General features: G+C 45.4%; 1 protein-coding gene across 5 annotated transcripts in view; it reads left to right on the top strand.

Annotated features, from left to right (window-relative positions):
* The window catches only part of LOC143286835 (dynamin-binding protein-like), a 274,661-nt gene that overhangs the window by 141,135 nt on the left and 109,076 nt on the right, over positions 1 to 24,450 (top strand). For all 5 annotated transcript variants that reach the window (XM_076594658.1, XM_076594659.1, XM_076594657.1 and 2 more), the window contains 2 exons: positions 3,318 to 3,423; positions 12,200 to 12,330. In XM_076594658.1, coding sequence (XP_076450773.1) covers positions 3,318 to 3,423; positions 12,200 to 12,330 — 237 coding nt within the window. The remainder of the gene's footprint in view (positions 1 to 3,317; positions 3,424 to 12,199; positions 12,331 to 24,450) is intronic.

Raw genomic sequence — 24,450 nt, 5'->3', positions numbered from 1 at the left:
TAGGAGGGTTAAGGGTGACAAAGTTGCCTGAGGGACTGATTCAGCATGTGTGACCCTATTGGGGAGGGTCAGTTCGAGCTCGGCAAAGTCCGAGTTTGGTTCAGGCTGGTCCCTAGGGAGGCGTGGGCTCCATCTGTCGCACTGGGATGGGGGCGAAGAGTGCTCATCCGCTTGTTCGTCCTCATCCGAAGACAGGGGCTGTCCCTCTTGTTCACAGTCCATCCCCTGCTGGGTGCCATCCCAAGTGGATGTACCCACGGGGGCGTCCTGTGGGCTGTGGTCAGCCCAGCGGGATGAGCTGGGGCGATCCCGAGCAGGGACCCTGGTCTCCTCTGTTATGTCCTTGACACCTGAAGAGGGTGGGGAGTGTGTGGACCGTAGGTCCAACCATGCTTGGGATGGTGGGTGCCACACCTTCTCAGAGAGAGTGTCCCTGGATGCCAGAGGGACCCACGAGTGCTGTGTGGGGACAAACACCCACTCATCTCCTTTTAGGACCGAGGGCTGGGTAGGTGGGAACGGCAGGCTCCCACGGGCTGAGCGGGGCCCCTCAGCTGCCGTCGGTCCTGAAAAGGAAGCCGTAGTGACCGTGGAGGTCACCTGCGTGCTGACAGAGGACCGATTCGAGGCTGTAGTGTTAATACTGGTCGAGGAGCTCAACCTGCCCGACGAGGAGTCAATCCCTCTTGTTGGGGCTGTGTGTGTCACTCTGTGGTCTGTGCTGGGTTGGGTCCGGTGGGGAGCGGACCAGGGGTTAGTCCCTGGTCCTCCCGGGGACCCAGCATGCACCATAGGTGCACCCCAGTACGGGTAGAATGGGGGATACCACCCGTGGGCACCAGCCATCCCGTGACCCCAGCCCCAAGGGTCACTGGCGCCTTGACCTCGCTGAAGGGAAAAACCTGGCCAAGTCGGAGGGAGGTCAGGTCCGACTTGGGTGTCAGACAGGCCGAAAGGCCGGCGGTCTGACTGCCCGGAACCGCCTGACACGCGCGGGACTCCCCCAGCAGGGGAGACTGGCCGGATAGCGGGAAGACCTGCAGAGCAGGTTGCCACGCGCCCCGAATCCCCTCCCGTGGGGAGACTGGGGTGGCTTGGCCCGGGGTGGGCAAAGTGGAGGTTCCCCCCCCGGAACCAAATGTTTTTCTCCCCCAGGAGGAGGTGGGGGAGGGGGGTCGACCGAGAAGGGAGGAGGGGGAACAGCACTGGGGCCCCTGAGGGCCGTCTCCGTGTGGGGACCCGGGTAACGGCGGGGGGCGGCCTCCCCTTGGGAGTCCGCACCCAGCCGCGAGTTCCCACCACCAAGAGAGGACGTGCTACTCCCCCTTCCACCTGCCTCGCGCTGGGACACCTCGGGAGGCGACGCTCGTATCCCTTTCCCCCCGGTCCCCTTCATGACCGTTTTATCGGGACGAGCGTCCCCTCCGCGATCTGCGTCTGCAGACGCATCGCCGCGGTCCCTATCGGGAGAAATCATGAGCTCCGGGCCTGGGAGAGTCTCTTGCCGAGTATCTCTGCCAGCATAATGATCCCTGCCTTCGTAGGATGGCATACGAGGCATGGTACCGTGCGTAAGCACCCAGCGAACAATTCGATCCCCAACAGAGAAAGGAAAGACAGGATCGACTCAGAGGTAGAAAAATACGAAGGAATCGAGGGGGCCGAGTCGAAACGAGTACACAGAATGTAAGAACAATATACATGCAAGCCGCGTACAACAAAATAAGGCCAAATGAAAACGCTTAATAGCCAAAGAAAGCGTTAGACGAGACAGAGCGAAAACCTGACAAGATGGCGTGGAGAGCCTTGGCCAAAGGAATGATTCAGCGCTTATAGCTGTTAGAGGCGTTTGATTGGCTAAGAGCGGGCCAGACTAAGAGGGGCGTCTTTTCACTGTTAGCCGCGCGAAATTTGGCCAAACAGAGCAAACCATAGGCCTAGTTTGCATCAGTTTGACATGGTAAGTATATGTAAACACCAAACATGGAGTATAATACAAACTCCTCCTACTGATGCCGTGCTCAAGACATGCGATCATGACGAACGAAATCAACCAAGATTTCTTTCTTTAGCTGATGCTCAGAAAGAATTGAAGCGTAAATTCGAAGGAGAAGACAGTGATGAACATTTATAGGATGATTTGATAGAAAATAAAGGGAGCAATCAAGAGAGTGGCCAAGATGCGACTGTCAGTGAGTGATGCCAGCTGTACAGATGTTAGCAGACGACAGAACATGACCGAATTATTAGCAGGACACAGTGTGAGTGATATTCTTGGCACTCAGCCAACGCGGTCTGATGAGAACTGGATCAAGTGAGGGTGTGAGAGGGGTGAAGAGGAGGAGCGGGGTGGAGACTGAGGGGGTGTGGCCTCACATCCACCTTATCAAAAAAAAAAAAAATATATATATATATATAGTGGTTGTTCTAGTATGATTTTATGTTTGCAGATATCCATTTGTCCAGAAAATATGATATTTTAGTGCAAATTACCTGACTAATATTTGTAATGAACAAGCTGAAAATGTGACAAAAAACATAACACTAATTTCAAAACAACAGCATGTCACTAAAAATATATAAAATGGGAAAACAGCATGTGTTTTGTATTCTTTATTCATTTACCTTTCAGAAAATATATACTTTTACAGGTCTTTCTCCAATAACAAAGAGCACAGAATTTTGGAAAATTTATACCCGTTTTTTGTGGAAAAAACCCTGGCAAATGGATTTCACTTAAATTTTATTTTCCTGGCAGCAAAAGGGTTAAATGAACAGAAATAGTTATTTTCATCACTGTATTCAGTATCTGAATGCCACATTTGCTTATGATGAGAAATAAGTCGATCTTTGAACTTGGTCATAAAACCATACTCATATACCCAACACCTTGGCTGAGCCAAAAAATTTCAAAGCCATTTTCACTTAAAAGTTTTCTGTATATCTGATACCCAGTTGAAATGACCAGATTCATGCAGTAACAAAAGCATTTCATATGCCTGTCTGCAGATGAGAGAGAGAGAGAGAGAGAGAGAGAGAGAGCATAATTTATGTAATCATTCTCTATTTTTGCATATTTTATCTGTTTACATGTCTAGAGATTATAAAGTAAGGAATTTTCCCTCAGTTGAAACACAGATGTATTTTTGTTTGTCTCTTTTCTCTGTTCTGTTGTTTTGCTGTTGCCTTTTTCAGTGCGACCCCCACTCTCCCTCCTCCAGCCTCTCTCCTCTGTAGATTGATTTGACGCTTTGTGAAATTTGATTTGATATGCAGTGTGTTGTTGTTGTGTACTTTGGTTTGACTTCCTGTTTCAGAGCACTGAAGATGACCATCCAGACAAGGTGGCCATCAACAGTGCCATTCGTGCCATGACCGATGTGGCTACTGCCATTAATGAGTACAAACGAAGGAAAGATCTTGGTGAGAAATTTGGTTGTCAACATTTCTGAAACAGAGCTGTATGTTGCCATCATATGTTCAGCGTCTTTTTATATCCAAAATTTTTTTCTTACTTTTTTGCGCTCATGAGTCTATGAAATAACACTGTAGTTTGGTAATCTGTGTGTCTGTGTATATGTATGAAGGTGTTTGCATGCTTTTTGACTCACTTGTGTAAACAAAGTGAGTCTATGTTTTAACCCGGTGTTCCGTTGTCTGTGTGTGTGTGTGTGTCTGTGTGTCCGTGGTAAACTTTAACATTGCCATTTTTTTCTGCAAATACTTTGTCAGTCGACAGCAAATTTGGCATAAAAATAGGAAAAATTCAGTTCTTTCCAGTCATCTTGTTTAAAACAATATTGCACCTCTGAGATGGGCACAAAAAAATTTTTTTTAAAAGAAGCCAAATTATATGCAAACTGAATTTACTGTTATATTTATATTTTTTTTATTCTCTGAACTTGGCACTTTGATCTGATATTCTGACACAACAACAAGAGCAGTCATTTTTATCATTTTTTGTTCAAACATGAACTTCTTTTGCTAAACATGGAAGTTTTATTTATTTTGCATGTCTTTGGTGCAGATAGTAAAAAAGAGAAATTAATCTGTAATTAATGCTAGGGGGCTTAATTTGTTTTATTTGGGGGGGCGGGGGGGGGGGGGGGGTGTAATTTGCTTTTAACTGATCTTTCTTATCTTAAACATTACATTTTGAAATTATACTTAATACATAAAAAGCTTGTGTGTTTTACTCTCAGTGTACAGGGCTTTCAGTATGTTCATTTGCCCAAGTGGTCTTTTTCGGAAAATACTAAAATCAATATGAGTGGACTTTACAGATCTATTGGCTGAGCCCTGAAGGTCATGGGCAAAAATCAGTTGTGTACTCATATTTATACATATTCAGAGCACATGCTCATATTCTTCGCAAATGTGAACGACGCCATTTTGTTTCAAGTTGTTGACCTGCCCGTTCAATCCTATATTCAGTCGACAATACACAATAACATGGAAAGTTGGAGAAGGAGACCGTTAATATTTATTCAGAGAAAGATTTGTGAACGCCTCATCACTGTCTGGATTATGCCCCAAACTGCCATAAAAATATCCACAGAATCAGGCGGAATTCACAGTTAAAAATAATAAACCATGAGAGTTAATACCTTTGAATTGATGAAATGTAAAAATTTCCATTCTTGACTTTTCTCAAAATGAAGTCCTTTTCACTTCATACGACGTTTAGAAGTACTTGTACTTGGCTGTACATGTTATTAGTTTAACAAAATATTTGGTGTCATATACTGTACCATGTCAAACTGATGCAAACTAGGCCTATTGGTTTGCTCTGCTTGGCCAAATTTCGCGCGGCTAACAGTGAAAAGACGGGCCCACCCGCTCTCAGCCAATCAAACGCCTCTAAAAACTATAAGCGCTTAATCATTCCCTTTGGCCAAGGCTCTCCACGCCATCTTGTCAGGTTTACGCTCTGTCTCGTCTTACGCTTTTTTCGGCTATTCAGCGTATCCTTTTGGCCTTATTTTGTTGCATGCGGCTTGTGTTTATTGTATTCTTACATTCTGTGTACTCGATTCGACTCGGCACCCTCGATTCGTTCGATTTTTTCTGCCTCTAAGTCGATCCTGTCTTTCCTTTCTCTGTTGGGGGTCGGATTTTCGCTGGGTGCCTAAGCGAGGGTTCCATGCCTCGTGTGCCATACCACGAAGGCAGGGAATCATGATGCTGGGATTGAGACTCGGTAAGAGACTCTCCCAGGCCCGGAGCTCATGATTCCTCCCGATACGGACCGCGGCGATGCGTCATTAGACGCTGATCGCGGAGGCGACGTTCGTACCAGTAAAACGGTCATGAAGGGGACCGGGGGGAAAGAGGTACGAGCGTCGCCTCCCGAGGTGTCCCAGCGCGAGGCAGGGAGAAGGGTGAATGGCAAGTCATCTCCGTGCTGTGGGGACTCGCAGCTAGGCGCGGACTCCCAAGGGGAGGCCGCACCCGGCCATTACCCGGGTCCCCACTCGGAGACGGCCCTCACGTGCCCCATTGTTGTTCCCCCTCCTCCCTTCTCTGTCGACCCCCCTCCCCCACCTCCTTTTGGGGGGGGAGAAAAATTTGGTTCCGGGGGGGGATCTCTACTTTGCCCACCCCGGGCCAAGCCACCCCAGTCTCCCCACGGGAGGGGATTCGGGGCGCGTGGCAACCTGCTCTGCAGGTCTTCCCGCTATCCGGCCGGTCTCCCCTGCTGGGGGAGGCCCGTGCGTGTCAGGCGGTTCCGGGCAGTCAGCCCGCTCGTCTTCAGGCGGGACTGACACCCAAGTCGGACCTGACCTCCCTCCGACTTGGCCAGGTTGTTCCCTTCATGGAGGTCAACGCACCAGTGACCCTTGGGGTTCGGGTCACAGTATGGCTGGTGCCCACGGGTGGTTACCCCCATTCTACCCGTACTGGGGCGCACCTAGGGTGCACACTGGGTTGCCGGGAGCACCAAGGGCCAGCCCCTTGTCCGCTCCACACCGGACCCAACCCAGCACATCTCACAGGGTGACACACACAGCCCCGACAAGTGGGATCGACTTCTTGTCGGTCAGGTCGAGCTCCTCGACCAATATTGCCACTCTGTCCACAAATCGGGCCTCTGTCAACCCACAGGTGACCTCCACGGTCACAACGGCCTCCTTGTCAGGACCGACGGCTGCTCAGGGGCCCTACTCGGCCCGGCGGAGCCGGCAGTCCCCACCTGCCCAGCCCTCGGTCCTACAGTGAGATGAGTGGGTGTTTGTCCCCACACAGCACTCGTGGGTCACTCTTGCATCCAGGGACGCCCTCTCTGAAAAGGTGTGGCACCCACCATCCCAAGCATGGTTGGACCTACGGTCCACACGCTCCCCACCCGCTTCAGGTGTCAAGGACATAACAGTGGCGGCCATGGTCCCGGCTCGGGATCGTCCCAGCTCATCCCGCTGGGCTGACCACAGCTCACAGGACGCCCCAGTGGGTACATCCACTTGGGATGGCACCCAGCAGGGGATGGACTGCGAACAAGAGTGGGAGCCCCTGTCTTCGGATGAGGACGAACAAGCAGATGAGCACTCTTCGCCCACATCCCAGGGGGGACAGATTGAGCCCATGCCTCCCTAGGGACCAGCCTGAACCAAACTCGGACTTTGCCGAGCTCGAACTGACCCTCCCCAATAGGGTCACGTATGCCGAATCAGTCCCTCAGGCTACTTTGTTACCCTTGACCCTCCTTACGCCATGTGACTCTAACTCCAGAACCACAAGGCAACTCAGAGTGCCAGAAATGGTGCAGGTATGGCTTAATAAGCCAGCCCGCACTGTCAGGGGTGCTGCTTCCATCCCTCCTCCAGGCAGGGAGTCCCTCTCTGCCCCGGGCGCCTTTTCCCTGGGAAAGTTTCTTTGAGATTCCTCCAAGGGAGGGGTGTGGTCCTGGTACACACAGGACCACCCTGCCTACAGCGGAGCAGAGCCCTCCGCACAGGACAGGATGTTGGTCTCACAGCGCACCACCTTCCCCACTTCAGCTAACCTATACTTTAAAACGTTAGCAGAGTGGGACAAATTGGCCCGCCGCTGCCCCCTCGAGGTTTCCACGGCGTACACCTTCGACACGTTCCTTCACAGGGCCAATGAGCTGTGGGAACAGTGTCCGGTTAATCAGGACAAGGGGTCTCCTTCCTCAGTCCCGCCGGGCCTCTTCACCGACCAGAGGTTACACGCTTTTGGCAATAGGGTAGCATCTGGTCTCACGGCAGCTGCAGACACAGCTACCAGCCTTCACTTCAATACTGTGCTAGCGCGGCGTGATGCCATTTTCAGCCTCTCTAACATTCCTGTGGAGGAGAGGGCTGCCCTGCGGTCCATCCCAGCACAGCAGCACTCCCTCTTCGGCCAGTTCCCGCCCCATTTTGTCAGCCACAGGGCAGAGACAAACAGGGAGGTGGCCTCATATTTGGCCCACACCTCTCATGGGCTCCAGGGTTCTATGCCATTGAAGAGACCGGCCACCAGGGCCCCTCCATATACCACGCCGCCTGTCAAGGCAGCGTGTGCTGAATCAGGGGCAGAGGAATAAACCACCTTATGTCCGTCCAAGCCGACCGGCCATGCCCAAGGCCAGAAGGCAGCACCCCCAATGACTGGGCCCCGATTCAGCACCGCCAGTCGTTCAGCCCCTCCAAGTAGGAAACTTGTCCCGGCATGCACATCAGTGGTGTGCTCTGGGACTCAACGACGGGATTATGTCAGTGCTAGAGTCGGGGTACATGCTGTCTTGGGTGGAGGACCTCCCCCCTCTAAGATCCACTCCTCCTCCTTAGGTGCCCAGCTCGACGGAGCAGGAGAGCGTCCTAGAAAAAGAGATATCGCACCCACTCCTCATGGGGCTATATCTCAACTCTCGGACCCGGGCCCCGGTTTTTACGGCTGGTTGTTGGTGATTCCAAAGGTCTCGGGAGGGTGGAGACCAGTTTTGGACTTGTCCCCCCTCAACAAATTCCTCCCCAAAATCAAATTCAAGAGGGACACACAGGCACAGATTCGGGAGACCATCCAACAAGGTGATTGGCCTACCTCTATCGATCTTGAAGATGCTTATTTTCATATACTCATCCATTCGGCATCCCGTCGGTACCTGAGGTTCGTGTGGAGGGACAAGGGGTTCCAGTTCCTGGCCCTCCCATTTGGTCTGTCCCTTGCCCCTTTCCTGTCTACCAAGGTGGTGCGGGAATTGGTGTCCATCGTCCGCTCGGAATCCATTTGTCTCTGTGTGTACCTGGACGACTTGCTTATCCTGGCCCAGTCGCAGGCCCTGTGCCTGAGTCATACGGCCAGACTTCTAGACCTTTGCTCCCAACTGGGCTTCCTCATGGACCAGCAGATATGCGATCTGTCCCCACGTCAGTCCTTCGACTTCTTAGGGATGAGATTCAACATGCGGTCTATGATAGTCTCTCTGGCGCCAGATCACTGGGACCGTCTGGCAGGCCTCCTCAGCCACTGGCGCCACTCCTCCCAAGATACAGCGCAGACACTTTCTTCCCTCTTTGGCATGATGGAGTCCACGGCACCTCTCATTCCCCTGGACAGGGTTCTCAAGCGCCCTCTCCAGAGGGCACTGAGGTTACGCCGGTCCCAGAGCACTCAGCCATGGGATACCCAGATATGTCTGGGCGAGTGGTTCCTCGAGGTGACATCAGAGTGGTTAATCACCCCCCTTCGGACACAGGGGGTGCCCTTAGCCCCACCTACTCTTCAGGTGGCACTCTTCACAGACGCCTCCTCCCTGGGCTGGGGAGCCCACATGGACTCACTCTATGCAGCAGGGACTTGGTCCCCGGAGGAGCGCCTATGCCACATCAATGTTCTGGAACTGGAGGCAGTTCGCAGGACTCTCCTGCACTTCATGGGGGAGGCCACTGGCAAGACCATCCGCTTGTTCACGGACAAGACGACGGTCGCATGTTATGTGAACAAATGGGGGGAGCGCACTCGGCAGACCTCCCCATGCGGACTGAGGCTCTCCTCCGTTGGTGCCACAGCAAGGGCATTGCACTTTCAGCGAGACACTGAGCAGGAAAAACCAACTTCTTGGCAGATGCTCTTAGCAGGTCCAAGAGTGTCATACGCACAGAGTGCACCCTGGACAAGGACAGCCTTCAGGGGGTGTGGGAACAGTGGTTTCGGCCGATGGTGGACCTTGTTCAACAAGAGACTTCCCACTTCCGTCTCTTCGGTTGCCGACCCAGAAGCGTGGGCAGTGGATGCTCTCTCTCTAGATTGGAGCAGTCCGATTGCCTCCGCGTTTCCTCCCTTTCCAATTCTGTCCAAGGTGATACGGAAAGACAGATTGGAACACCCGCAGCTGATCCTCATTGCGCCGAAATGGCCAGTCCAGACCTGGTTTCCGGACCTTCAGTCCCTGACACATGTTCCCACCCCTGGAACTTGAAACCAAATCTCATCTGCTGAGGCAGCCTCGCTCGGGCACTCCGCATTCCAATCCTCAACTGCTCCACCAGCACGCATGGCTGCTGTGCGGTCGGAACTGTCAGCATCACCATTGAAGTCCTCGACCCCTCGGTCGGCCTCTGTGTCGGCTGTGCTGACCCAGGGGTGTGCCTCCTCTGACCTCCTCTCCATAGTCACCAGAGCAAGGAGGCAGGGAACGGAGACTTTGTAGGACTTTCGCTGGAAGAAATGGTTGCGGTGGTGTACAGCTCAGGGCATTACCCCTACGAACCTTACGAGCATGCAGCTGGCCAACTTTCTGGCTCTCTGCTCCTCGGTTCATCCTGTCTGCTAGTTCTGGGCGAGGGTACAGGTCTGCCTTCTGTACCACATTGCAAACAGCTAGGTGGTTCCGCCTTGGAAGCGGATTGCCTGCTCAGAGAGGTGGCTAGGGGTGCCCCTCTGAAGGAAGCTAGAGACCCCAGAAGAGTGCCCCTCTGGGACTTGTTCCTGGTGCTGGATTTCATTCGAAAACAGCCCTTCCTGCCATTGGGGACTATTCCTTTTGACATCCTCACCCTCAAGACCACTTTCCTTCTGTGGCTGGCCACAGGCAGTCATAGAAGTGAGCTGCATGGGCTTAGTGGAATGCCACAAGATCTGGCCTTCCACAGAGATGGTTCCATCACTATTCGTTTCCTTCCAGAGTTTCTGGCTAAGAACCAAGACCCTGAGGTTCCTTCCCCCTCTCTGAGGGTCAGACCTTTGTCTGATATTCTTGCCCAAGATGATGAGGATAGGCACCTGTCCTGTTCGGTGTCTCAAATATTATTGGGATAGGTCTCGCCATAGGCGTTCTTCTCAGAGGTGTCTGCTCATCTCCCTCAATGAGAATTACAAGAAAGACATCGCTGCAGGCACCATTTCCCGCCAGGTTTCCCAAGTCATTCGTAGAGCCTACTCTCATGCACACAGGGATATCAGCTGTCTTCATCCCAGAGCACACGAAGTGCGGGCCATAGCTACTTCGGCTGCTTTCCAGCACTCAGTGCCAACGCAGCATGTCTTGGAGGCAGCCTTCTGGCGGTCTGAGAATCCCTTCATCAACTTCTACCTCAGGAATTTCCGTATGACCAGGGCTGACGGTTCCAAGGGGATTTCCTTTGTCGCGGCTAACACTGCCGTCTCAGTTACAAGGGCTCCCCATATGAACCAGTAGGCGTTGCCCTCCTCCATTTGCTTTAAATTCTGCATCAGTTTGACATGGTACAGTATATGACACCAAAAGGAGGAGTTTGTATTATACTCCATGTTTGGTGTTAAATATACTTACCATGTCAAACTCGAATGCCCGCCCGTCCGTCCCCGCGTCTCCGCCGTGGTTCTCATGGGGCATTTTTGTTCATGGCCACGGAATGATTAAGCGCTTATAGTTTTTAGAGGCGTTTGATTGGCTGAGAGCGGGTGGGCCCGTCTTTTCACTGTTAGCCGTGCGAAATTTGGCCAAGCAGAGCAAACCAATAGGCCTAGTTTGCATCAGTTTGACATGGTAAGTATATTTAACACCAAACATGGAGTATAATACAAACTCCTCCTCTCAATTTTCATATCAGCTTCAAAACTATAAAACTAGAATGAACATAAAAGAAAAATTGAATCGACTGTGTCAACCGGGTGTAACTAAACTTGTACATCTATCAAGATCAACTTGTACCTCTATCAAGATCCAGAGAAAATGGCTAAATGTTGCAATGTGATTGCGGTGATAGCCATGTCTCCTTTACCGCAGACTTAAAAAATTTTTAATTACCCTTAAAGATTTTTTGAATGCCCAAGATACACCAGAATAATATGATTTAAACAGCGTTCTCACTGAGAATACAGCAATCGATTTATCACCCTTTAAAAAAGCATGTTTAAATATTATATTTTTGAACGTCAGTGAAGGAGCCACGATAGTGTAATGGGTAAGACAGTTTTTTCTCACCCGAACATGCGGGGTTCGAATCTGCCGTTAGGACTTTTTTTTCTTTTTACCTTTTTCTTTTAACCCAAAGCTTTATAATAACAAATACAGAATGCATTTTAACAATTAGATTTTTTTAATTATTTTTTATTTTTTTAGTGTATCACAAGTGAGTCTTGAAGGCCTTGCCTCTCTTGTTTTGTTTTGTTTGCTTTTATGTGCATTTTCTTTTTCTCTTCTCTGGGAATACATTGAATACAGCAATCGATTTTTCACACTAAAAAAACAACAACAACATGCTTAAATGTTAATTTGTGAATGTCATTGATAGATCCGCAATAGTGCTGTGACTAAGATAGTTTCTTTCTACCCGAATATGCTGGGTTCGAATCTGCTTGCAGGCCTTTTTTTTTTTTTTTACATATATATTTATTTAACCTGAAGCTTTATGATAACAAATACAGAACACAATTTAGCGATTAGATTTTATATATATATATATATATATTTTTTTTTTTTTTTTTTTTTTTTTTTTTAATAATTTTTTTAAGTGTATGACAAGTTAGTCTTGAAGGCCTTGCCTCTCTTGTTCATTTCGGTTCAGGGTGACATTGATTGAAATAGCTCAGTTGTTTATTTTCCCCCAAGAAAGATGAGACTGGTACACACACGAAAGGCAAGTAACTTTCTTGGAAAATACTTTTCATTAAAGAAAATTAGATTTTAAACATGCTGCATGTCTTGTTTCTTTATTTGATTGACAGTGTATGTGTTTTCCTTATGACTGAAAATGTTAATTGACATCTGCAGTGTTCAAGTACAAAAGGGATTCTGACCAGTCCTTTGCGATGAAGATTGCCAAACTAAACTTCCATTCCATCAAAAAGAAGTCTTCCCGTATGCGTGGTCGCCTTTCTACAAATCTTGGCATTGGATTACAGGTATTTTATTCCTTTTTGAAAAGAATATATTTTGAGCTTTTCTTTCTTTTTTTGTTTCATTGAAGTCTCTGTGTTTTATTGTTGTTGTTGTTGCCTAGTTTGCATCTTAACTGCCACCTGCAGCATTTTTTTAATAGTAAAAATAATCTTACCTGCTTTTCTTTTCTTTCCTTTTTTTTGGGGGGATGGGGGTTGGGGGCAGGGAGGTGTGTGTGTGGGGGGGGGCTTGGGGGGTCATTTATGTCTGTCTTTTGTTGTTGTTGTTAAGAGAAGAAATCTACTCTGATAGGTACACAAGCATAATTATGCATGCAGTCATGGTCTGATAAGCATGCCGGGTTAAGCTGCTGCCAGTCATCTGCCTTGCACATGTTGTGCAGTGTATAAGGATTTATTCAGATGCAGTGGGGAAACTGAAACTAATGCACAATCAGTTTGATCAACCATGCTTGCAAAGCAGTGCTCAAAATCATTGTGAACATATTACAGCCACAAGGAGATACCAGTATTGCTGAAGGACAGGCTGGTTTCCACAAAGGCAGAAGCGCCGTTGAACAGATCTTTGCATTGTGTTTCCCACACTATTCAAAATATTCCTGGAACACATCATGACTGACACACTTGAAATTCATGTCAACACCGTCAGCATTGGAGGAAGAACCATCATGAAACTTCGTTTCACAGATGACATTGATAGCCTGGCAATTTGCAGAGACCCGGGCTTTGACACACACCTGACACACTTTGAGGGATCTGGTGAACAGTTCTTCTGTGTGGCATCCCAATGACTCTTTACTGAGTTAAGGGAGGCACAGAAGAAGATGGTGTATTTGTCTGAGGTCAGGTATTTTCTTGCTGTGAAAATTGGTTGTGACATGCTTATTTCTGCTTGATATTTTCTTAGAAAGAAAAGTTATATATCAATTCAAAACTATGAAATTGCATCGCATGCATGCAGAGACAGACAGACAGACAGATAGATAGATAGATGTGTGTGAGTGTGTGTGCATGTACTATACTGGATTCAGACCTGGGACATGAAGGTGAAAAACAAAAAGTAATGAAAAAGCAAGCAAAACACATTTTGAAGAGGTCAGATTTACCTCTAATAAGAAAATGATTTTTTTTTAAATTGATGTAAATATCTGAGTAGACGTTACTAAAAATCAGCAAAATGTAGACCAAAGTTAGTGGCATGTTCATTACATGGTTTCCACCTGGCACTGCATTTTATATAAAATAACATGGCCTGATACAAAGGATGTTGCCATCAATACAGACACTCAATCTGATGTGTCCTGTATTAAACTTGAGAAGAAAATCTTATTCGTGTTTTTAACATAAGCTTTTGTGTAGGTGGAGACTGTTACACATGCAACACTTTGGTTTAACAATTTTTCACAGTCGTTAAACATTGACATGGAAATATCTTGATTTATTTTAGTTCAAATATTAGAATTTTTCTTTGCATGACAATAATTAGTATTCATATTCATGTAATTGAGGAATGTTATGTGTGTTACATGGAATCAAAATATTAAGTTAGATTCCATCAAGCAACATTGGAGCAAATCACTGATTTGGCATATAGATGCTCTTGAATCATGAAATTGATTAAAATGTCCACATCTGTTTCTTTTCCTGATTCTGTTGTGTTGGTGATTCCACAGTTCAGTTTTCTAAATCAGCAAGGAACCTTGGAGTCATTCTTGACTCAAACCTCAGTATGCATGCTCAGGTGGTCAATCTGATACAGATAGTCAATTGTGAACTTCATCAGATTAACTTGATCCATCAGTGCATTCTGTTGAAACTACGAAAACTTTTATTTCTGCTTTTGTGCTGTCATGAATTGACTACTGTAATTCTCTTCTCATAGGCTATAATAATCTTCTTCAGAGAATTCAAAAACTTCAAATCAATGCTGCCCATCTGACTCTCGAGAGTCCCACCTACAGTTGATCACATTCCTCCCCTCTCTGCACTCATTATTGGCTCCCCATTGAAGTGAGAACTATATACAAAATTGCATATCTCTGCTGTTCTGCTTTCCACTTCATTGGACTTACCTATCTTTCTGACCATATCAGTGCTAACACTCCCTCAAGAACTCTCCGCTCTTCCTCTGACTGCTACCTTCTGAAACTTCCTTGTGTCAGTACGAGAACCTATGGTGAACATTCTTTGCTGCTCCTCATATCTGGAACAACCTTCCTCTTCATATCCGTGCATCTGATTCTGTCTTTGCCTTTCGCTCTTCACTTAAAACTTATCTTTTTAAAACCTATCTCTAAGCACTCTCAGCTTCCTGCTTCTCTAACACCATTCATGTCAGCTCAGTTTGGATGCATGATGAGTGGGAGAGGGAGAGTGCATGGATGGGGGAGGGAGGGGTTTTGAGAAAGAGTGATCATGAATGGTTTAGGTAATTTGTAACCTTTTATTTCATGAAAGATGCCGTGAGCTCTTAGAGAGAAAGGTCGCTATATAAATGTACATTGTTGTTATTATTATGATTATTATCATTATTTCACTGAGTCTTCACTGAGCGTTGTTTTTTAACACTGTTGTAGTTTGCAAGCCAGTTTTCTTCTGTAAGTGTCTCCAATAAATTTGTTTGATTTTAAGCAATGTATTCAAGTTGGCTGGACTCTAAACTTAATTAGATTTCAGTGAATATAAACTTTGATTCATTGGATATCACAGATGATATATACAAGTGGCAATGCACAAACTTATTTTAATCCATCCTTTGAATCAGTTAAATCTCGGTCTGCTGGAATACACATGGAAGAAGACTGAGTTCATCAATTCTCATTGGGATTCCATCCTTGGCTGCATTTTTACTCTTTGATGTGCTTTTAAACATAAAAAATATGGTATCCATCAGTGTCTGGAATTAGTGGAAAACAGAAGTATCCACCCCTGTCTTGCAAAAACTTGACCAGCATCTCAAGCCTTTGACTGCAGAAACCGCAAAACACGCGCGCGCACACACACACACACACACACACACATACATACATACACACACACCTGACTGCTTTGATTACTGTATCATATGACAAAGGTGAAAAAAAAAAAGTTTCAACGTTTGGGCAAAGTGTTTCATGTGAGAGGTCATACTTGTCAACAAAAATGAGTTCACACTGTCTGTTTGATGCTGCAAACTGCTGGATAGTCTCCAGTTTCAGATCATTGCAGGCACAGAATTCACACAGTCTCATCTTCTGTTGGATGCGGATGGCATAACATCTACTGGATGCACACTAGCAAACACTGCACATGAGAGGAAAGTTGAATGTCAGGGTTTTCTTCCATGAAGAGGTGAAATGTAGATTTGATCAACCTCTCCATCACGTTTTGGGTGATCAGATGTTTCTTGGTTTTCTTTTCTCTTACATTTGGTGGTGGTCTGGAGAAATCTAGTCACCTGTAAAGTCACTCTTCCATTATTTCTGCTGTTAAGCTGGGAAAGGTCTTTAAAGCAGCTTGATCCCAAGGCCTGTAACCTTCAATTTCCAAGAGTATTTCTTCTTCATCCCAACAGCAACTTAAGAGCTCTTTTTCTTCGGGTGATCTTTACCCTATATTTCTTGGTGGCATCCACCTTTGTTTCGAAGTTGTTGAATGAGAAATCCAGTCTTCTTTTTGAATTTGGGCTGACTGTTATGCAGTCTCACAGTTTCTGTTTCAATTTGGATGTTTTTCACCATCCATTCCAGCATCTTAGCATTCCTGCTGCTGTCCTTTTGCATGGACTTGTTGGCTCTGTATACAGCTTTTCTCAGTGTTTCACGTGAACTGTATGCTTGGTTTGATGATGAACTGGATGGAGTGGGCGATTGATCAAATTCATCAGGGCCTGTTCATGTTGTTACTTTTCTTTCGACTGCAGTCTTTTGTTGACTTTTGGTCTGCTTATTGTGCTGCTTTCTTTTCGTGATAATATTTTCCTTCTGCATGTATTCCTTGCTTTTCTCTTTCTTTTCTTTAGCTTCAGTTTGTACCTGTCTTGTTTGTAAGAACAGGCTTTGGTGTTTTCATTTCTCCTTGTTCCTTCTGTTTTGCAAGGCATCTTTGCACACTTAACCTAGTTTTCTCTCATTAAGCCGCTCTTTCTTCAGATAAGTTTGCCTTGACTCACATGATAAAACATTTGCATACTGCTGATATTCTTTGTACAGTTCTTGGTCCTCCTCTCTGTAATTCGTGCTTCTTTCTGCAGATACTTGCCCCATTATTTTTTTGTGTTTAAAGTGAAAGAAATGCTTTTTTTTCTCAATCATAGGCAGCCACATGGAATTTCTACTGTATTATAGGATCTTAATTCACAAGCCGTATTTCTGTTGGACCTAACCTAAACCTATTCATGACAGTTTGTTTTTTTAACTGACTACAAATATATTCAGGAATAAAATGATAACTAAATAACTACATAAATAAATCTTCAGTTTTATGATGGATGCCAGTAATTAGAGAGAGGGAAGTTCTCTGTAGCGCACACACATACAAAAATTTAATTTGTTGTTTACTTAAGTAGTTTATTCATAGCCACTAAAACATAATACATAATAATAATGATAATAATAATGGATACTTATGTAGCACACTATCCAGAAATCTGCTCTCGTGCTTTACAAAACACTTTTGTTTACATAACACCTACATCAATGTTACGTACACACACCAGAATGTGGCTAAGAAACTACTGTAAACACACACACACACACACACACACACAGAGGTAACGTGTCTGCCTAGGAAGTGAGAGAATCTGAGCACACTGGTTCGAATCATGGTACAGTCGCCAATATTTTCTCCCCCTCCACGAGACCATGAGTGGTGGTCTGGACACTAGTCATTCGGATGAGACGATAAACCGAGGTCCCATGTGCAGCATGCACTTAGCACACATAAAAGAACCCATGGCAACAAAAGGGTTGTCCTTGGTGAAATTCTGTAGAAAAATTCACTTCAATAGGAAAAACAAATAGAACGGCACGCAGGGAAAAAAATATTTTAAAAATGGGTGGCGTTCTCAGTGTAGCGACGTGCTCTCCCTGGGGAGAGCAGCCCAGATTTCACACAGAGACATCTGTTTTGACCAAAAAAAAAGAGAGAAATACAAATACAAATACACACACACATACACACACACATAAACACACACAATGCATATATACATTTTAACATATGTACATAGCAGCTACCCTTCACATATACACACACATAGGCAAGCACAAGCACACACACACACACAAACAGACGTGCACACACACACACACACACACACATTCATACACATGCATGTATTTATGTACACATACATATGTGTACACACATAGTCAAGCAGAACACATGCAAAGGAGTGGGCCTGCCACAACTGAACTTATTGCTGAGGTAAGAGGTGAGTCTCGAGACCAGCTTTAAGAGATGCAACGGAGTCAGAATGACAGAGGTTATCAGGGAGCTTGTTCCATGTCTTTGGCGATTGAAAAGAAAAGTATCTGTGTCCTTAGGTCTTACTTCTTGACGTGAGATGTCCTGAGAAATTGAGTATCAGAGGAAGAACGGAGCTAGCGAGATGGAGTAAAGATATGCAGGAGTTCAGAAAGATACTCTTCGCCAGATTCGTTGACTGCAGAAAAAGTCAGAGTGGATAGCTTATAGTCTATTCAATCAGAAACGAGCAACCAGTGGAGAGATTGAATGAGAGGAGAAACATGGTCAAATTTAGAAGCTCTGCAAATGAGTTTGGCAGCATTATTCTGGATTTGTTGAAGTCTGTCTTGGAAGGGCCGGCCAAAAGAGAATTATAGAAATCCAATCTTGAGAGAACCAAAGCACATACAAGTGTCTTGGTTGCATCAGTTGAGAGATAGTGGAGGATGGAACTGTTTCTACACAGTTGCAGATAGGCAACTTTACAGATATTCGAAATGTGCTCTGGGAAGGAAAAAGACTGGTCTAGGATTACACCAAGACTGCAAACAGAAGGAGAAAGTGAAACAGATGTGCTATTGATTAGGAAAAGGAGTAGTTGACAAAAAAAATTTTGACAGGCTATCATAAATTCAGTCTTATTGTTTAGTTGTAGCTTATTGAGAGTCATCCAGTCCTTTAGGCCTGCTATGCACTCCTGTGTTTGAGTCAACAGTACATCAAATTCAGCTATGGAAGCCAGCTGAAGTTGAGTGTCATCAGCAAAGCTCTCATGCAACATCACATATGATAACTGATGGCATCCGACACAGGAGCTGCATACAGCATGAAAAGAACAGGACCTAGGATGGACCTATGTGGGACACCATATCTCAAGGCAGATACACTTGAGTATCTACCATTTACACACACTTTCTGTGTACGATCTGACAAGTAATATGTGATCCATGCTAGTGCAAAGTCACAAATACCAAAGGAAGTTTTAAGTCTGTTCAAGAGGATAGGATGGTCGATATTGTCAAAGGCTGCTGACAAGTCTAAAAAAGTGAGAACAGATGTCTTTTCATTATCAGATCCAGAAAGCAAATCATTGACCACTCTAAGAAGGGCCTTTTCACAACTATGACCATGTCTGTAAGCTGACTTGTGAGAATTAAGTAAATGCTTTTGTTCCAGACAAGTTAAGAGCTGAGACAATACAATCTTTCCTAGCAATTTTCTTAAACAATTATAAATTTGTGACAGGTGGATAATTTTTCAAACAATAATGATCCAAAGTTGGTTTCTTGATGAGTGGATGTACAACAGCAGATCTGAAGCTTTCAGGAAAACAGCCAGGGAATAAGGAAGAATTGATGACATGAGTAATATGTGGCAGTAGATCAACAATACATTCAGCCAACAAAGAGGGCAGGACAGGGTCAAGCTCATAGGATTTCAGACAAGCACTCAGACACACTTTCTTCACAAACTCCTCAGTAACTTGGTAACCTCAGGACCTAGATGTTGTATCTCTTGATCTGGCAAATGTGTACAGGTCAGTTCCTCATGAGATGATCCAGCTGGCTCTCAAGATGCTTCATGTACCAACGAACATCAGGGAATGCTGAAGAAGTACTTCCATGGCTTCTCAATACGGTTCTCCACCAAGGAATACATGACAGATTGGATCAACCTGGAAGTTGGGGCTGTGCAATTTCTCCAATCCTGTTCGTGCTGGCTATGGAAGTGATCTTGAAGGCCTCAATGAAGGGCACGGATCAAGTCAACCTCGGCAATGGATACCAGATACCACCATTGAAAGCCTTCATTGATGACACAACAATCCTTTCAACGAAAGAGGATGACACCTGTGAAATATTGAAGTGGTTGGACGAGCTAGTTGCCTCAGCCAGTATGAAATCACAGAGCCTCTCACTGCGTAAAGGAAAGGTAGCTGAAACGATCACATTCACTGTAGCCAACCAAGCCATTCCAACAGTGTTAGATGAACCAGTCAAGAGCCTTGGAAGATGGTATGATTAGTCTCTGAAAGACACAAAAAGAGGAAAGGAAACCAAGCAGACATCAGAAGAAGGCCTGCATATATAGACCAGTGTGGCCTTCCTGGCAATTACAAAGTGTGGTGCCTACAATCTATGCTGATACCAAAGCTCCTGTGGCTTCTCTTGATAATCTTCTTCGTCGTTCATGGGCTGCAACTCCCACGTTCACTCGTATGTACAAGAGTGGGCTTTTGTGTGTATGACCGTTTTTACCCCGCCATGTAGGCAGCCATACTACGTTTTTGGGGGTGTGCATACTGGGTATGTTCTGGTTTCCATAACCCACTGAACGCTGACATGGATTACAGGATCTTTAACTTGCATATTTGATCTTCTGCTTGCGTATACACACAAAGTGGTTTCAGGCACAAGCACGTCTGTATATATGTTGACGTGAGAGATTGGAAAAATCTCCATCCTATACCCACCAGGTGCTGTTTTGGAGATTTGATCCGGGAAAATTTCAGATTGAAAGTCCAATTCTTTGACTACTCGGCTATTGCCCCAGTTCTTAGTTGAGTTGATTGAGGCTAAGATCAACAAGTACACATGCAAATGGCTTGGTGTCCCACCTGGTCTCACTGACATGGCACTCTACTGTCGCCAAGCAAAGCTGAGGCTACCTCTGAAATCCTTTGTTGAAGAATACAAGGTAGTGAAGGCAAGACTTCTCATCATGCTTGAAGACTCAGGATACAGTATTGTGAAATCCAGCCAACCCAAGCTGAAGACTGGCAGAAAATGGAAAGTCAGGGAGGCAGTCAGTGCAGAAAGAAAGTCTCAAAGCAAAGGAAATAGTATCACACCCAAACCAACAGACTTTGCCTGGGATTGACAAAGATGGAATGGTGGTCCTAAGGCAAAGGGGAAAGCAAAAAGAGACATGATCATACAGGAGATCAAGAAGGAAGAGGATGATGAAAGAGTCCAGAAGGCAGTCCAGCAAGTCCAGCAGGGGCATTGGACAGCATGGGAAAATGCACTTCAAAGGAGTCTCAGCTGGAGCGACATATGGGACATGGCCCCTCTGAGGTCCGATCAGCTTCATCCACAGATCTGTGTATGACCTTCCCTCGAATACAAACTTGTTGAAATGGGGGAAAGTAGAGGACCCTGCATGCCCACTCTGCAATGGCAAACAAACAGTTGAACATGTCTTCAGCTCATGCAAAGCGGTGTTAAGCCAAGGATGATACACATGGAGGCACAACCAATTGCTAAAAGAAATTGCACACGTGGTGAGCACTGCCCAAGGAGCACCCACACCACCAGAAGTTCCAGTAAAGTACCTCTCTGCAGAAAGCAAAAAAGCCTGGCCAGGAACAGCTGTAACATCCAAAGCATGGAAACTTGGGCTGCTAGATGGTGCTGAAGATTGGGAATGCACAGCTGATCTACTAGAGGGGAAGAAATACCTGGAAATCATCAGGAAGAGCAGCATGAGACCTGACTTAGTACTCCAGTTTATCAGCATCTCTTCACAAAGTCCTCAGTAACCAGGTGGAAACAATGTAAGACAGGTCCAATGTATATGCATTCTTTAACGGGTGAAGGAGGAGACACAACAGAGTCAAGCTTCTCGCAAATGCACAATGTTTTATCAGTGAAAAAGTCTGAAAATTTTTAGGGAGTTCCTGCACCAAAAATATTGTAGGGAGAGGAGTGGTTTTCACTTTTCCTAGTAGGTTGTTCGTAGCGTTGAATAACTGTTTGGCTGTGGTGTATGCAAGGATTTTAGAAGAGTAGAACTTAGTCTTTGCACTGTCAACTATATTTGTTACACTATTCCTGGCTATTTAAAAAACTTCCCAGTTGACAGTCAGACTAGTGGCACACCAGTGCTTCTCAGCTCTCCTTCTCTCCCGCTTGGCCTCCAACAGTTCTGGTCCCACAGTGTTGTACCAAGGCGATGGGGAACGATTGGAGATCAGGCGCCGAGTCGATGGGGCATGGCTGTTGAGTACAGCATGCAAGGCAGTGTACAGCTGATAAGCAGTCGGCTCAGAAGGGATATCAGTCAGTAGGTCAGCTTTAAATGAATCTAAGTCAATTGAGGTCAGTGAGCGCACTTCCCTGCACATATGAGGCGTAAAAGGTTTGGTGAGATTCAGATGACATGTCACACTGTAATGGTTAGAGGACAGTGGTAACTTAAGGAAGCAGTCCTCATCTCTATATAACACCCAGTCGAGGATATGACCAAGATTGTGTGTAGACTCGGTTACAGACTGACTGAGATTGAACAGGCTAACAATTTAATGTATTTTAGAGGTAAAAACTGTGTGGATGAACCAAATGAAAATGGAAGTCAGTGACAATGAGTAGGGAGCCTGGTAAACTGTTGGGGTGTTCTATGAAGTCTGGAAACTGTTAACATTTTATCAGAAAGTTTTTTTGTTTGTTTGTAGGCGGACAGTAGAAGCAGAACACATTGAGGTGGGAATGTGGCAGCGAAATGAAAGCTGGGCCAGTTCAAAGGAGGCATAGTTGAAGGGGAAGGTGGTGGTGTACATGGTACGTGGGAACAGTCTGTCTGACACAACGGAGGCTATACCTGGCCCGCAAGTGGTTGTAACACGAGGGAAGGAGGTGTAAGTGTAGCCAGGGGAAGCGAGATCTCGACACTTAGCTTCATCACTAGTACTGCGAAGCCAAGTTTCAGTAATACACAGACGTCAAGGCTAATCAAAAGCAAATGTTCGTTGATAGAGAGCATTTGGGGCGAGACCAACTGACTGGATGTTAAACAGACCTAGAGAAACTCCAGCTGAGTGGTGGGAGGGAAAGTAGGACAGAGGCACTTGAATTAGATTGTTGAAGTTAATACATTCAACAGTATGGTCAGTGGGAGCTACACATTCATTACCACACACAACAGCTATCTTCCTCTGCTTACTACGTCATGCACAATGAGTGCGAACATGGGGGAGGTGACAACCAACACACACACCCTCTGATGGCATCGATGACAGAAGGGTCAAGTGCTTCAGGAGGCATGGACAGGAGCTGGTCCTGTGTGCAGGACACATGGGGGAGAAACAACAGCAGTTTAGGGCCTGTCATAGTGGTCAGCTTCAGGGACTCGTGGAGTGGGCTGCATATGCAAAAGGGGCTGGTGAAGAAATGTGTGCTCTGACAAGCAAGAATACTTGCCAGGTTGCACAGAAAATATGTCCAAATAACTTGGAAGTACTGGTGGCAGATTTATACAAAACAAGCACCAATGCATACTCCGCTCCATCATAAAGCACATACACATTTTTCATGTCAACCCACAATCACATTCCAACAAAATTGACAAAAGAAATGAGAGAAAGGACTATGCTGCCTGTCAGGTGTAGCCCTACTCAAACAAAAATTTTTAAAAAAATCAAACAGAATCACAAAGTATATGCTGAGCCACTTTCAGAGTAAGGCGATTAGAAACATGCAAAATGAGGAAGCATTGGAATAGATCTGAGTCACTTCCACTGTAGCCAACAAATTCTTCACTTGGTGAGACACCCACCAAAAAAAAAACAAAAAAACTGTGCATAGAGATCACTACAAGTGCTATGTGCAGAATCGAAAACCATGGGAAAACTATTATTCGAAATTTCCATTTTCGCTGGCAGCATTTCTTCCAGAAATATAAATAGTAGTGTTGAGAATGATTTTAATAATTACAACACATGCAATTAAGCTTGCACAAACAAAAGTTGCAAAAAGAATGCTTCATATCATTTGTATTCATTCTGTGCGTTTTTTTGTTTTTTTTTTCATTTCTGTGGAATCGCATGAATATGAATCGCTGTGCACAGTTATGATGAATATGTGTCAGGTTTTGCAAAAAAAAATTTCCATATTTTTTATGCACTGCAGATATTGTGTAGGGATCATTAAGATGTGTTACTATGGAAGAGATGACATTTTGAGAGAATCAACCATGATTTATTATTTTACTGAGTTTTTGTCCAGTAAATCATAGCTGTTTTATAAACAATAAAAACAAAATTGTATCATTTCCTTGGTTTGCTTGCCGCACATATACAACAAGCTCCAGAAGTTGACAGGTGATGTGTGTTTCACAGTATTGGATGGAGACGACTCAACCAATGTGTAACTTGTGTTTTAGCCTGCAAATGCCACATACTTTTTGTCATGTTCATGTTGTAGATGTTTCTACATACTTTCAGTTTGAAATGCACAACACAGAACACGCAGCTCTATTGTTGAGCTCGGAGCATGTGTTGTGTGGATTACATATAAAGGCAGAGCGTGCCATGTTTGAAAAAAAACTTCAGCAGAACTTGTATTCAGCTCCAAGTGTCTGTGAAGTGAATTGTATGCAGGAAGATTGATCCCCAAAGAGGGGGTTTAGAGTACTTTTAACTCGGTGAAACAAATCTGTGTTGTATGGACAGAATGCAGTGCGGGTGATATCAATGGAAATGAATGAAATGCATGACCATTAGCTGTATTTTTGGCTATGTCAAAATCATCCTGCTGCATAAAGTTTTACAATAGCTTGCTGTCAGTTTTAATGAATAATGTTTTATTTACTAGCTTAATGCTCTGTATTCATTATTGTGTTGCTTGTTATGGTTAAGTCAGATTGTTGTACAAGTTTCATCCCAAGCCATGCCCCACT

Source organism: Babylonia areolata, chromosome 10, assembly GCF_041734735.1.
Source record: "Babylonia areolata isolate BAREFJ2019XMU chromosome 10, ASM4173473v1, whole genome shotgun sequence".
Classification (NCBI taxonomy): Eukaryota; Metazoa; Mollusca; class Gastropoda; order Neogastropoda; family Buccinidae; genus Babylonia; species Babylonia areolata.
This window is presented reverse-complemented; position numbering and strand designations above follow the sequence as displayed.